The sequence below is a fragment of the Chaetodon trifascialis genome, chromosome 23 (genome assembly GCF_039877785.1).
Source record: "Chaetodon trifascialis isolate fChaTrf1 chromosome 23, fChaTrf1.hap1, whole genome shotgun sequence".
NCBI lineage: Eukaryota > Metazoa > Chordata > Actinopteri > Chaetodontiformes > Chaetodontidae > Chaetodon > Chaetodon trifascialis.
The window spans coordinates 15,042,745-15,057,614 of NC_092078.1; the positions used below are offsets into that span (position 1 = coordinate 15,042,745).

At 39.7% G+C, this 14,870-nt stretch overlaps 1 protein-coding gene across 5 annotated transcripts in view; it reads left to right on the forward strand.

Moving 5' to 3' along the window:
- nrxn2b (neurexin 2b) overlaps positions 1-14,870 on the forward strand; it is a 636,019-nt gene that overhangs the window by 169,957 nt on the left and 451,192 nt on the right. For 4 of the 5 annotated variants that reach the window (XM_070993325.1, XM_070993329.1, XM_070993328.1 and 1 more), the window contains exon 4: positions 7,183-7,212. The exons of the other annotated variant lie outside the window; for it this stretch is intronic. In XM_070993325.1, coding sequence (XP_070849426.1) covers positions 7,183-7,212 — 30 coding nt within the window. The remainder of the gene's footprint in view (positions 1-7,182; positions 7,213-14,870) is intronic. 5 annotated transcript variants of the gene reach the window in all.

Consider the following 14,870-nt stretch of genomic DNA (forward strand, 5'->3'; position numbering starts at 1 on the left):
TCTTTTTGGTGTCTTATGGTGCATTTACATAATTGTCTTATAAAGGCTTGCAAAAGGGAGTCTGCTTGATTGACATGCGACTCATGCCTGTAAGCAAAAGCACCAAAGCTTCTCAATTATTCTAAACACTGAACTTTTTTTCCCAGGAGCTGACTGATATGCAATGAACTGTATCGTACAGGCACTTTGAAGGAACACTGAGTCAATTTGTCTACCAACAAAATCTTAACCTATTGTCCATCTAGGGTCCAACCAATCAAAGCTTTTCCAGTCTTCATTTAGCCATTTGATTTAGGGTCAGTGCAGATGGCAGGTAAATGACAAGGCTTCATCTTAGCACGCCAGATACAGGGGACCATTGTTCTTGCTGGCTTGGTTGACATTGTTGTGTTGTGTTTGTTATAACAAAGAGCACCGCAAAAAAGCTGTTCTTTACTCAGTGGAAAAAAACAGCTACATTAGACCACAACTGTCCAGTCAGAGGAGAGAATGTAAATTACATCCTCTGTGCAACATACATGCTCAGAGCTACAGCTTCATGAGATGCCAGAGACTGGCTTCTGCTTTGTATCTGTATGTGTACGTTTTTTATCCTTTATTAAAATTACAGTGAGCTGCAGTCTGTGACTCTAGACTGTCAGTAAGCCACAGTGGACCCAGTGAGCAAGATTTTCACTTGATTTCACTTGATGTTAAAATATAGAACATGTCTCTTCCTTTTGAAAGTGGGGAAAGCTCTAAGTTAATAATTTAAAGCATTGAAAGACATGGAAGCCTTTAACACCAATCTATAACTCTGCAAGATTGCAGAGGTCTTCTTAGCCTCTTACCTCCTACAATCTCTTCCTTTCGCTCTCATAGAATAGATATCCACAATCAATTATTAAAGCACTATTAAATCCTGCTACAGTTTCTATATTACTTAAGCTGTGCAAAGACACTATGCATTATAGATCAGCCTACTGAGATGACTATTATTCACTTTCAATCAGAATGTTTTTCTGACTTCTTTTAAGCAGATGTTTTCACAAATTGCCCTGGTTTGTTTCGGAGGCCTCTAGGGCCATGCCTGTGCTTTTTGGCAATGAGAGACGTACAGTGATGATTACGCTGTGAAACTTTATCTGTGCCCGGGCCTAGTAAATGCCAGTGATTTGTGGATGTGTCAAACGTTTTGGATATTGTGCAGTTTTATATCTCATGCCAAGGGGTTCACCAAAGCAATAAGCTGCACATAAAACCATTTATTGTTCTTATTTTATACTTCATGACTTTTATACACTTCAATAGTTCATGCATTTTGGTAATGCTCACTCCCACCCCACTAAAGTCATCAAAGGCATTGTCCTCAGCAATATGTTTTAACCGCTGATGTGTGACTACCATTTTGAGATCAGCAAGTAAAGAAGAGGCTTATGTGTTAGTATGGCATGTGCTTTCAGGAGGCATGCAAAGTGCAGTGGCCATAAGCTGATGAGGATCCATGGAGGAGGATGCTATTTAACATGCCATTCCAGCCCCACAGGGGGCTTGAGAAGCAAACACATTCTTCCTCCTGACTTAGTGTGTGTGTCCACCTGATGAACGAGGCATAGAGGAAGTGAGACGAAAGGAAGTGTGGAAAGGGTTGAAAGGAATGATGATGATGACTCCCATTTTTCTCTGTCCCTTCCAATTGTGTGTTGCTGCTGCTGTCCCGAGACCCAGCACATCTGTTCATGTGTGTTTATGTGTTTGGAATGATGAGGCTCGTCATAATCAGTCAATGTTGTGACAGACTAATGTCTTACAAGGTCATTCAAGAACATGCTGTATCTGTTAAATGCTGCTTGCAAAACAAACACATTACTTCAACAATTCTGTTTTTCTTTATTACACCTTGTCCTTACATGAGATGCGTGTCCAAACAGGAGGACACAACAACTTGAAGTTCAACAATTGTGACGTCTGCACATCAAACCCAAGACACAAACGAACAGTCTTCACTCATCTTTTAGTTGAGGTGGGAGAACCTGACACAACTACGGTGTTGTTGTGCTCACTCATAACAACACATATGAGTGAATCACACTTTCTGATTCAGTCTCATCTTCATGCCAAAAACACTGTATCAGCAATGTTATTATTTATTGTGGTTGTTAAATTAATTTAGCTTAATGCAAGTATCAGTCTGGTATATCTATGACCTGGTATACATAGATATACCCCTGGTTGACATTGCCTGTCTTTGTCTTTATCATGTGGTATCTGGCAGGTGGGGCTGGGTATTGAACTTTGATGGCAGAGGCTGAATTGCTTCGATCCTATCAGGTTTGTCATTCAGTTCCAAATTTTGATACCTAAATCAGTGACAGGGAGCCAGTAAGCATGCTCATGCTCGTTCCGAGATCTAATGATGCTGGTGATTGGCTGCGCAATGTTACACATCCTACAGTCATGCAGTAAAAACAAGCCTCTCTGTTTTGGATTTTTTTACTGCCAACTGCTTGTCTGCACAGATAACTAAGTGAACTTCGTGCTGCTAGTTAACGTAGCTAACCTGTATCTGCTCGTAGGTGAATTAGTTCACTACACTGTCCACCTGGAGTGAAGGCCCAATGCATCCTCGCCTCGACACCACAAGAAAGGATAACCTGGCATTTAGGCAGCATTTCGGATGGCAAACGTGGTCATGCAGGGCCAGGCGGTATGCCGGTATATACCATGCAATGGTAGAAATGTGTCCACCGGTTGAAATTCGGCAATACCTTTTTCATCTTGGGAGCTACCCCTTAAGCTGTATTTACAGAATGTCATTTCACAGTGTATGCACTGCTACCCTGTCACACAGCGAGCGAGTGGGCGTGTTGATGACATTGCACCGAGTGTAGCTGCTTCGTATTCTTTTCTGCTTGCCTGTACATTGCTTCCTACTCTTTCACTGACATTGTGGACACGTCCATATGAATGTAGTACTGATATGAACACAACGGTCATCATTATGAATGAGCATTCCTCCTCCTGCATGCTCTACCCAGAGTATTTATAGTGAGTGCATCTGATATGGACAAATGTGCGACATATGTGATTAGGCAATTCTGGACAACGTCCGTAGGGTTCGCAGTACAACAAATGTCACATTGGATAAGGCAGACTAGACACTACAATGGCGTATTGCTTCCATAATGCTCCTTCTGTCAGTTATTTATACTTTCTGTGCGGCCCAGTAGTTAACAGATATTCTATCAGTTTCTTCGTTTTAGTCTGCTTATCCAGGTTGAGCAAAGGATAAAAACAGTTTCTCCAGCTGCTCCCAGGTCTTTGAACAGCTTCCTCCTTTGAAGTGAGTAATTGTACTGTAATGTGCACCAACACCAACAGTCATTTGAATGAAATCCGTATTTGCAAAAGCAATGGGAGCTTGTGATCATCAGACCTGAAAGCCAAGCAGGAGAAAGTGGCAGATGAGGAAGAAGAGAGCACGAGACAGCTGCAGCTGGCTGATGGAGGGCTGCATGTGGAGACAGGGAGCAAAGACATGGTGGAATAGCAGGGAAAACAGAGGGAAAAAGGAGTGGGCCAGATAACATGTAAGCATGTCTCCTCCTAATGACAGAATTATGACCCGACTCCATCTGCCACTCAATCATAACCAGCCAATCGGAGCTGCTCTCCAATCGGCGCTGGTTCCGTTATGCACTCCCATCTGTACTCACTGCAGAATTAAGGATGTAATCAAATGCTGCAATGTCAAGGAGATGAGGAGACTCATAGCTTTGTTTTGGATTTAGTCACGTTCCCAGTATGTGTCACAAGTGATACTGCTTGTGGCTGTGGTAATTTGAATTGTGCTCCAATACTAATGCAGAATAGATGTTAGGAGAGATCAAGCTTTTCCTTATACCTGTTGTGTTCAGTTGTCTTACAGTGGTCAGTCATTTAAATCTTGAGTCATGCGGCTTCTTCACTTCCTCAAACCACTTGCTACTGAAAGACGTACCATCCTAATCATACTCTGTGACTGGCTGTATGCGTTGGTGGATTTTGTTGGAAGAAATGCGGAAAAAAATTGGCATTTTACACACATTACATCACATCACAACTTTCTAATTTCCTGATACGATACCTTAGGCAACTTTCCCGTTTTGATTGATGTTTGGCTTTTCTTTGCCACTATGCTGCACACCTGTCTGTAAATCTGTTAACACTAGCTTTGAAGATGCCATTTGACATCTTTTCCTTTCTGTGGGCTTTCTTACCTTCTCTTCTTCACCTTTTCTTTTCTTCCTCTGCCATAAATTTGTGCCACTGTCTTTTGGCCACCTGAGGTGGATGAGGCCAGGGTGGGGGTTGAGGATATTTGAATGATTTGGTATGCAGCGACAGCACCATTCTGTTTCATTGCAGGAGCCTTCGCCTTATCTCCTTAATGGATTATGAGCAAGGGAACAAAAACAGAGGGAGGCAGAGTGAGAATGATTGGACTCCCTGCCAAGGGCCGGCAGGAAACGGACTGCAGCCAGATAAATAAAACACTCTGCCTGTACATTTCCTCTGCCTCTGAATCACAGATGTTATTAAGAAAGAGGACAATAGGAACAGCTTGTAGTCAAGAGTCATTTGAGCTTCTGTCGACTTTGCATTCTGATTTACCTGCTTACTGGTGGTGGTATAGATGTGTCAGCTCGTCTCTGAGGCTGGGGTTGTGTGTTCATTTGTTTTGTGATGCATTAGTCACGATCTGTTTTTTGTTTGTCTACAAGAAAAAGCAACTGCATGTTTAAGTGACCGTAGTTGTCAGGCACCTCCAGTCCGTGGTCCAAATGTCAACAGTCCTCAATACGTTTGCTGTGCGTTTTTTTTTTAAAGGTTGTCTCTCCTTTTTGCTGCCATTAGAATTCTGAAATCAGTATTTTTTACATTGTTGTTTCCAAGAGGATAAATGGAAAGCTGTATTGAATCATCATAGCTCTGTGTTTGGATGATTTCCAGGCCTCCAGGTTGCAACAGTTTTTTTTTGCACATAGTTGCACTTGTGCACGTGGCCCGATCTGGGAGAAACATCACCCTGCAGAGCCAGAGAGCCCTCGCCATTCCAGCTTTTAGATGTACGTATGCACAGGTTTAAATGTCTCAAGTTGCTAATCAAGACTGTAAACTATTACCGGGGGATGGGAGAGGAAGTCTGGTTCTAGAGCCATTATCTGCGTATCCACTGGCTAGACTGGAAGCCAGTGGGTTTTCTTAGTTTTATCCGCAGGGATATATGTAATTAAGGTCTTTTCGAAAGTCTGTACTTCTAAAGTTGTGGTTCTAGGGGAAAATTAAGGGTGTGACCAAATCATGTGCTGGTGTAACTAACTGAGGAAGTGAGTGAGTACCAGTGGTGCTGCCAGTACCAACCTATGAATCTTAAGCATCAAGACAAAAATTCCAATTATGTGTCACATGTTTAATAGCTAATTCTCTTGCAGCATATTGATATCTACAGCCGTCAGTTATGATGATTCCAATAAAGATCATATTCCAGAGGTAAATTACAGCACTTCAAGGCTGCAACATGCACTTCCTTGATGCCGGGGTTGGGGGCTGCTGAAGGGTTATTTAGATTGAGCTGTGTACTGGTATTGCCCAGAGTCTTGTGTTAAAATGTTATTGATCAAGAAAAGGCAAGTTGGCTTGAAAAGATTTGACCTTTTGGGGCTTTTAGTCCAACAGGCATAATGTTGTTGATATTTGGTGCTGCCTGGGGTTAAATTCAATTTTCTTTAGCCATTCAGTTTATTTTGGAATAAGCCTTGCTTGGGGCTGTAGTTAAAGCCATGTTTCATGTTTCTTCTAGTTCTGTTTTTCTGGTGAGGTTTGCTTCCAAGAATTCTTTCCACAAGACATGTTAGTGCATGTTTACTCTTGCAAGCGATGATGTTTGAACAGATATTTAGCTATCATCTTTTTTTTTCCTGATGATCCCTGTACAGTAGCCGACCCAGACAGGTGCTGTATGGAGGCACAGAATACTATTTTATACAGTGACAGCTATTGTTATGTATGTTATTGTGGTTGTAAAAATGTACACACTGCTACTTTAGTATTATTTACTCTGTTACTGTTTTCATATTCTCACAGTCTAGACAAGAATGTTACACAAAATAATGCAACAAAACTACCTCTGGTGGTGCAACAAAGTGTTTTTTTGATTAACTTTAAGAAATGACTTTGATCGGTTGGGATGTTTCACATTTTGTTTCTTTTGATGGCACTTTTGATAGTATGGATACTATTTCTTTTTGTGGGGATGATTGTGCTGTGTGGACTGTGGATTGGCTACGGTTGTGTTTAACCAGAAGGTGAAGGTATTTTGGCAGTGACTGTAAAGTCCCACCTGCTCGAGTTTGACAAATCATAACATCAGCATTTTCTGATTATATTTCCAGAGATGTCCCACCAAGAAGTTTGTTATGAATTGTCATGATATTGTGAATGTTTTCTGCACATATGGATTGTCACAGTATGTGAAATGGTTTTCTCTCTTTCAGAAGTTACTTAATGTTACACCTTTTTGACCAACAACAACAAGATTTCATTGTTTGTTTTATGTGCAGTTTGGCAAAGATGTGTACAATATAGGCTACAGTCAGCAAAATACATATTTGGGGCTGCTGTTGTGATGTTGTGTACATTCACATCTGTGTTGGAATAATCCTTGCTTTGGTTTTTACAGGCAACACAAAACATTTTATACTGTAGCGGTTTTCCAGGTTTATCTCTGACCCTCTCTGTGTGAGAGCTCAGATTCTTTTTGTGTGATTTGGGTACAGTAGGAGACAAGGAATCCAGTTTAAGCCTTTTCTGCCAAACAGTTCTCTGTGTGTTCCATAAGTACTCCAGAGGAAAAAAAAGCATTTGTGAGAGCAATAGCCTTCGGGGGTTGCGCCAAATGAAAATGCTTTTTTTTCTAAACCCCTCACACCTCACTCAAGAAGTGTTTGCTTGTTTTCTGTTACTATTCGCTCTCTCTCTCTCTGTCTATCTCTCTTTCTCGTTTTTTACCTTTGATTTGAACTCTGACATCCAAGTCTGCCCCAGGATGTCTGTCACAAACTGCAGTCCAACGTTGTGACAATGCTTTTTTTCTTCCCGTGCCTTTTATGACCTTCTTTTCTTCCTCTTTCTGTTCTTTTTTTCTGTTTTTTCCCTTTCAAGGTCTGGCGCACCTGACGTTAAACGACCAAGGTATGGGTTCATTCCTTTTTATTTTGGTTCTGTTTTTTTAGAGGAATTGACTCAGCCTCTTTGCCCCCAACCCCTCGAAACTGCCGCTTTCCCTCACAATTTCCTCTTCTGCTTTTACCCTCTCTTGGTGCCATCTCCCTCCATTTCTTCCCAAATCCTCCCTTGTCTTTTAAACCCTTTGCAACATCCTCCTCTGTTGCTGTCCCCTTCTTCCTCTCCTTCCACATCTCCTCATGTTTTTTGGTTGTGACTCCTGCTTCTCCTCCCTCTCCTTGCCGCCATGTCTTTGTGCTTCTGTGACCTCCACCAATGTGTGTCCCACCCCTTGTCCTGTCCTATGGCTCACGTCCTGGACCTTCACCTCTGACCACCTTTGACCCCGATGACCTGACCCAGGGGCTGAAGGTAACACTTTTCTGCTATCCCTTCTGCTTGGGTTGAAACAATAAATAAATAAATAACTAAGAAAAGAAAAAAGAAAACTGCTGACTCTATTGGAAATGTGTTTGCTGGTCAAAGTTACAAAAGCAAAATGTGTCCCGACTCCCATTCACTTAACACTTCAAGGTGAAAGTGTTAAAGAATGTGCAGAGTTTCTCATCACCACTCTGCTGACATTCCCATTGTTTGGCATTCAGATGTTTTTAAAGGGCTACAATTCAAGTTCTGATTTAACCTTAAATGATATGTTTTAGACTTCCTTTTTATGAGAAAATGTGTCTGCAGTTGTTTTGATCTTGCTCTGAACCCTGGATGTTATTTGTGATGCTATTATGTGTGCATTAACAGCACAGTTACATCTTACACCACACTGTTTCTGCTCTGCCACACCACACTTCTTTCTGTCCCTCACACTTTTTTTTTTGACCTTTTCTGCATTTGAAATATTTTTCAAAGAAGTTGTTTAAATAGTGAACAACAGCTTTTTATACAAAAATTATATTCATATTGTGTACTCTTGCAGCTAAAATGCATTTTAAACTACACACCGTGCTCCAGTCTGACTATTGACTATCCCTCACAGTTATGGTCTCCTCATTCTCTGACCTTTTGCTGCCTCTGGCCGCCCAGTGAGGACTGTCCATAGAAAAAAGCGTTAAAGCAAAGTTCACAAGCGAGAAAGGAAGTGAACAAGTGCAGTAGCCAGTGAATGTTGTGACCTTTACTGGTGTGGGGAGAGCTTCTCCTTGTCTATCATCAGTGATTCACACAGACTTTGGGAACAATCCTTTTCCCTTGACTCAGCCCTTAACTCTGTTTCACTGATTAGATTTGTTTTCCCATCATCTTGAGGCACTGAACACATTCAGGAAAGCTCAGATGTCACTTGCAAATTCAGAAAGTGCCTTGTCTTGGTTTTAAAAGAATCATTAGGCCCCAATGTGTGAGCAAGGTTTACCACACACCTATTCATTTTAAAAGCAGTGCTATATGGATGCTACCACTAACACAACATAATCACAACAGCAGCGAAACTGCTCTTGCTTCCCTTCAATATGGTACTGTAAAAATAGTTTCAGACGTTTAACCATAGGGTCCGAGCACCACTCTATAAATAACACAAGAGAGGCTTTACATTCAGTAACAAACAAACATCACCTTTTGCACAGATTAAAGCAGTGCAACCCCAAAGAACGGCCAAACCCCTCAAGTGCCTATTGCATGAGCTGAGTTAGCTTGCACTCTTTAAGTAGTTCTGGGGTTCACAGAGATGATCTTGGTGCCAATCCTCTGATCATATAATTGAATAAGGCAGCCAGTAAACCAAACCTCAAGTTGCTGTTTTTTCCCTAATCCTGTGGCATGTATCAAACTGAATTGATGCATAATGTCTAATAAATGTTGAGAGAAATATGAGTCAGTCAGCCAAAACAAACAATTCCCATTGTGGGACTGAATTACTTACAGGTACAGTGAGGTCAGTTTGTTACTCAGGTTTATGCTAAAGTATGAAAATTGAAATAATCTTTCTTACTCTGCTATTAACTGATTTTACCAAGTTAGCATAATTTTTAATGCACTGTTATAAAGAAATATGCTTGAGTGTTTTTTTTTTTTTTTTTTTTTTTTTAAATATATGTCTGATTTCTTTGACCAGCCATGCATATTTTAAACCCCAGCTGTGCTCCAGAGCTCATCCCAGGAGTGGGATGTGTAAAATGGTTCCTCTCAGTTGCACAATACCCACTTTTAACAATCATCAAGCAAGATGTTTACCAGTTCATTGCTCCGATACAGCTCAGCACAAAGGCGGAATATATTTTTTTTATCCCCAGCACACATTTGCTGCCACCAGCAGATGAATCATAACCATAATCCCTTCATCTTTATGCAGCCTTTACTCTGCCTCCATATAGCATCTCCCACAACCTGCTGCCATTTAGCTCTGATCCCTGTCTGTAGTTCATCCCAAACTGGGATGACTATTTATTCCAGTCACTCCCCCACAGCATGATGAGCACACACCAAGATAATGCAACATGCCAGAAGAAGGGCAAATCTTACATTAGAGCATCTGTTGCATTTATAACATCTACTGTATACATGTCCATCATACATTCAGGAGATGCATGATGGACATCTCCCCTGAGACACACCCTTATCTCAACATCTGACATTCAGGCTCTAATCCACCATGTAAAGGGCATAGTTGTGCATTTCCTGCCAACTTGGTATCCACAAGCAGCGGGATCTAAACTTGAAAGGTGGCTGAAACAGAAAATGTCCTAACTTTAAGGTGGTTGGGATTGTGGAAGATAAGGTGAGGAAGAAAGTTGTAGAGAATAAATGGAATCCAGCAGACGCACAGCTGAGCTGCTTTAATGCGCATGTCAGTGACTGCAGCTCCCTTCCCTCTGTATTCATTATTGTCTCAAAAACTTCAATAAAAAGCACAGGCTTCAGGCATTCACTGAACGTCTAACACATAATTTTGTTTGGCGATTAGATAAAACTGTTCAGGTATATTCAGTTATCAGAACTAACCCATCCTAGTTAAGCATAGGCCACACAATGAAAACACAAATCACAAGTAAATAACCAACGGACAGGGAAGGACACCTTATTGTCAGAGTTCAATGAGAAGTAGCTGATTATGCTAGTTTCATCAAACAATGCCAAGCGAGCTGTTTATGTAGATCACCCTATAGCCAGAATCTTATTTGTTCCCAGTAGACAGGCCAAAGAACATTGTAAAGGAGAAAAATCAATAAATCTATTTTGTAAAGACAAAAATATGTGAAATGTTAGTGAAATAGTTGGTTTTTACTGAAGGACACCTCACAGCTTCCCAGGCATCAACTTTCCTAAAATCTGTCTATGTCAGGATAACCATGTTTTCAATGAAACTAAAATGTTTTAGTCAGTGTTAACAATCAGAGGCAGGTGCCTCAGCCATCACATAACCAGGCCATGAAAATCAATGTCAGTCTCCTCTCAAGCCCAGGGCTGTCCTTCACAGCTGCAGGAAGGACAAACCCGAGGCTTCACTCACTGCTGATCTCTATCTGCCTGTCTGTAAGACTGCTGCCAAGCCAACACCTTTGGCCACATGCTTGGAAAGCAACAGATTACATTTAACAAAAAAAAAAGATTATTATGTGTGAAGAGATTTGACAGACACAATCTCTGAACAATAATTATTACCAAACAAAGCAAATGAAATAGGCTCCTTTTTTGGATACATTACATTTTTGCATACACAGTGTCCTAAATGTTTACATCTGAAGAACAAATGACACCATTAGAACACTTCATCTTGAAAAGCATTATTCATGTCAATTATCACTTCATTAGATAAATAAGGACAAATTCCCATACAAGAATATGGATTAAACGTGATTTTTTTTCTTTTTTTTTTGACAGTTATAAATAGACAGGATAACAATTCCTGCTATTACCAGGGGAAAAAATTGGGTTGGAATAAAGACACTGAGATTGTGTCCCAGACTAATCTCTCCACTCTTAATTGGTTCTTAGATGTTAATATATGGTGAGATGAAATAATGATATTAGTTTTGAGACGTAAGAAACTCTTTACATGCAGCAGAGGAACAAAGGTAAATTATTCGGGCTAACTTGTAGGAGGGGGGCAAAATTTGCAAGGTGACATGAAAGCAGTGCACGATTGACCTTGAACAGATTGTGATGAGATTAATTTTGCATGTTCCTCAACATTCACAAAGGTGTAAAATTGGGCAAAATTTGAGGATTGTCTTGATCTACTTAATCTGAATTTATTTTTATGTTTTACAGTTTGGGAGTCAATAGCCAAAACATGAAGACAGTTGGTATTCCATCACAATACTGGGAATCCTTTTCTTCCCTCAATGGAACAGTGCTAAGACAACATATGCACACGCCTTAACTTTATGTACAGTTTTGTCCAGGTTTTATAGTTTCAAAGAAATAGAAATTATGCAGGAGCACTCTCACAAGAACTGGTCAGAGGCTAGAGATGACAATCGTTAGGGTATGTGCACACATATGCATGTTTTTAATGTACACTCATGGACCACAAAACCGCCCAAAAAATCACATTCTGCTTTATGTTCTGACGTTGACTCCATCTAATGCCACAAAATGCATTGAAATTCCGTGAAATCTGTTTCTAGGTTTTGGTAGCTAAAAATATGGAATTACAGATTCATCCTGAGTGGTAAGTTATGTCCAAACTCTCTAACCACAAACTAAATACGAGATCTGAACATCAAAAAATATGAAATACTTATCACCGACTCAATTGGGACCTGAGGAGATGAGGGGTTTCTTCACTGTACTTTTGCACAGCCAGGATTTCAACCATGAGGAGCACTAAACCAACATTAGCAAAATCAGGTTGGAATGGAAATTGCCTCATTGTTATAATATCATATATATCATAACTTTGTTATTGCGCTGACCATCATGGGAAAGTAACCCAATGATAGCGTAATTGTCATATGTAATTGATTATATTTTGATGTTGTCTTTCCACTCTTGCTGGCACACTAACTGAAGCTCTGAATACAATATTATTTTGGTCAACATGCACAATTTTAACAGTACTGAGCCAGTTTATATGTGATGTATCAGTCTCACGAAAGTCAATATATAGTTGTATCAGTATGCACTCAATGTAGCCTGTTTCCTTGGCCCAGCCGGCTCCAAGCTATTCATGTGTCGCTCTAAACAGCTGCCCTCTAGGTGTTTCAGCTTTAACAAACTAATTAATGGTCCCTTAAATAAATAACACTGCAGTTTCTTATAATAGGAAAAAATGTGCGAGTTAATGACTCTAAATCGCTAACATTTCCAGCCCCTTGGCTTTGAAATTGCAGATGCTTTCCCCCACGGACCATTTGGTTTCTATTTGAATGTAGTCCCCCACCGCCACCTCCTCTTTTGGAGAGGCCAGCATGATGCATACTGGGAATCAAATTAACCAGGCCCTGGGAGACTGTCTCTTGGCAGGTTTAATGTAGATCTCCTGGGAGATAGTGAAGGGAAAATGAAGGGAATATCCAGCCTGATCTGTATCTAACCTCGAATGTAATAGACTAGGTCCAGGTCAAGATAACCATCGCTGTCTGAGCTCACTGAGGGTAGTTTATGGAGTCTATCTGCCACTGTGTTTGGTCTAAGCTATTTAAACACAGAGAGAAGTGCGGTGATGCTCAGCACAAGTGTGGAACCCACAGGAATTAATGCCTCATACTTTATGCTTTAAACGTATCATTGATGTATCATTTTGTGGATATATCGGACCCGTACTCGCCTTTAATTAAAAAGTTAATGTCAACCTTTTAGCGTTGTTCTTGTTCGATAAATATGAAGCCATCTAATTAGGTTTGCAAATCATCTCCACTCCAACACTTGTCTATGTCTTGTCTAAGCACTTCACCTCAATTGATTTATGTGACATTTTAATCAGAATTGACACAAGTGTGCATGACTTCACTATTACTGCAATATTTATCATGGATTATTTGGGCTCAATATTTTAAATGCTACTTAAGATTCTTCACTGAATTGTGAGGCAGACACCAAATTCCAAAATGATAGTACATAGTTTTGATATTAACCTACTAATTGCATGTACAGCATATTGGTTAAAGATGTTTAAAAATAATAATAATAATAATTAAAAAAAAATTTTCAATTGGTCCTGCCACTGAGGAATCCGTATGTTACAAAAGAATTTGCATGTCTGACTCAAGTCGTGCATATCCAGCACAAAAAATTTCTGTTAGTCTTTTCTCATTAAAATCTCTCCAGACCTCTGCATGTGTACATGTACAGGAAATACACACATGGAAAAACACACACACACACACACACACACACACACACACACACACACACACACACACACACACACACACACACAGAGTGAAATAACTTATTAAATTGGCTCTGGTATGTTAGCAGAGATAAAAAAGAGATACCAGCAGTTTTCAAAAGGAACAGTGCTTTATTTAAAAAAATGACAGAGCAGTGGGAATAACGGCATAAATACAGAAGACCATAGTTGGTTCAATATTAAACCTTCAGAAAATACTGTGCAGCAGAGTTAGCTTGTAGGCAGCAATAAATTAACTGTTGAACTGATATAAGAAAAACACTTTATTGACAAAATGCCAGTAACTCTAGACAACAAAATATGTATATAATGTTCTAAACGTTGAGAATATTCAAATTATGTTATGTGTCTTTTTGATTTATGACCTAAAATATTGATTCATTTTCTACCACTGTAATATGGGGTACTTCTCTTACTCCAGCACTTTATGGCAAAGGAGCTGACAAGTGAAACAAACAATCAATAGAACTGTCTGGCTCTAAAATGATGCATTCACCAAACTAATAACTGCATTCAAAAATGAATAGACAATAACTGAAACACATAGCGGATCCTTATTCAGCCAATAAATATCTCCTTGGAGAACACTGAGGCCACTGAGATCATCATATATAAATGCACCACCTGATGTTTTGTTATCTGAGGAGGTGAAAACTTTCTCCTCACATTCTCCCCATTGTCAAAATTCTGTCAGACAGCAAGTGATTTTCTGCAATTTGAATGCAACAGGGTTCAACTTCTCTGCAGCACTGCTAACTAAGGCTGTGCTGCAGCATGATTTGATCTGAAGTGATGAGTGGTTATGAGCAGGGTTGAAATAACTAAAGCTAACTTCTGATACAGCTATTATAAAGCACACCCCCCAAAAAATTTTGATCCATCACAAAACGGAGATAAAGCAGACGGAAAGTGCTTCTGTCCATTACATTTGTTTTTGAATTAAGCTTTTGGAGTGTTTCATGTCGAGACAGTATAAAGTGAATCATTTATTTCTTCACAGCAAAACTTGAGCAATATCTGTTTCCCTTTTTATGGCTGCATCCCTGATGTCCAAGTTGTTTAAATAAGCATTATATAATAAGATGAGGAATAAGAATTGTTTTTTAAAATGCTGGAAATAATACAATTTAGCCTAAAAACACATTAATAATCAGTTAATCAAAGTAATAATCCACAAAAATCTATTAGCAAAATAGTTGTTTGTTGAACTCCAAGTAATGATTCAACAAACCAATCTCACAGCAACTAAACATAGTTAATCCTACTCTTTGCAGTCTGAGATCACTTGCTAAAAACTACATAAATAGAAAAAAAAAAA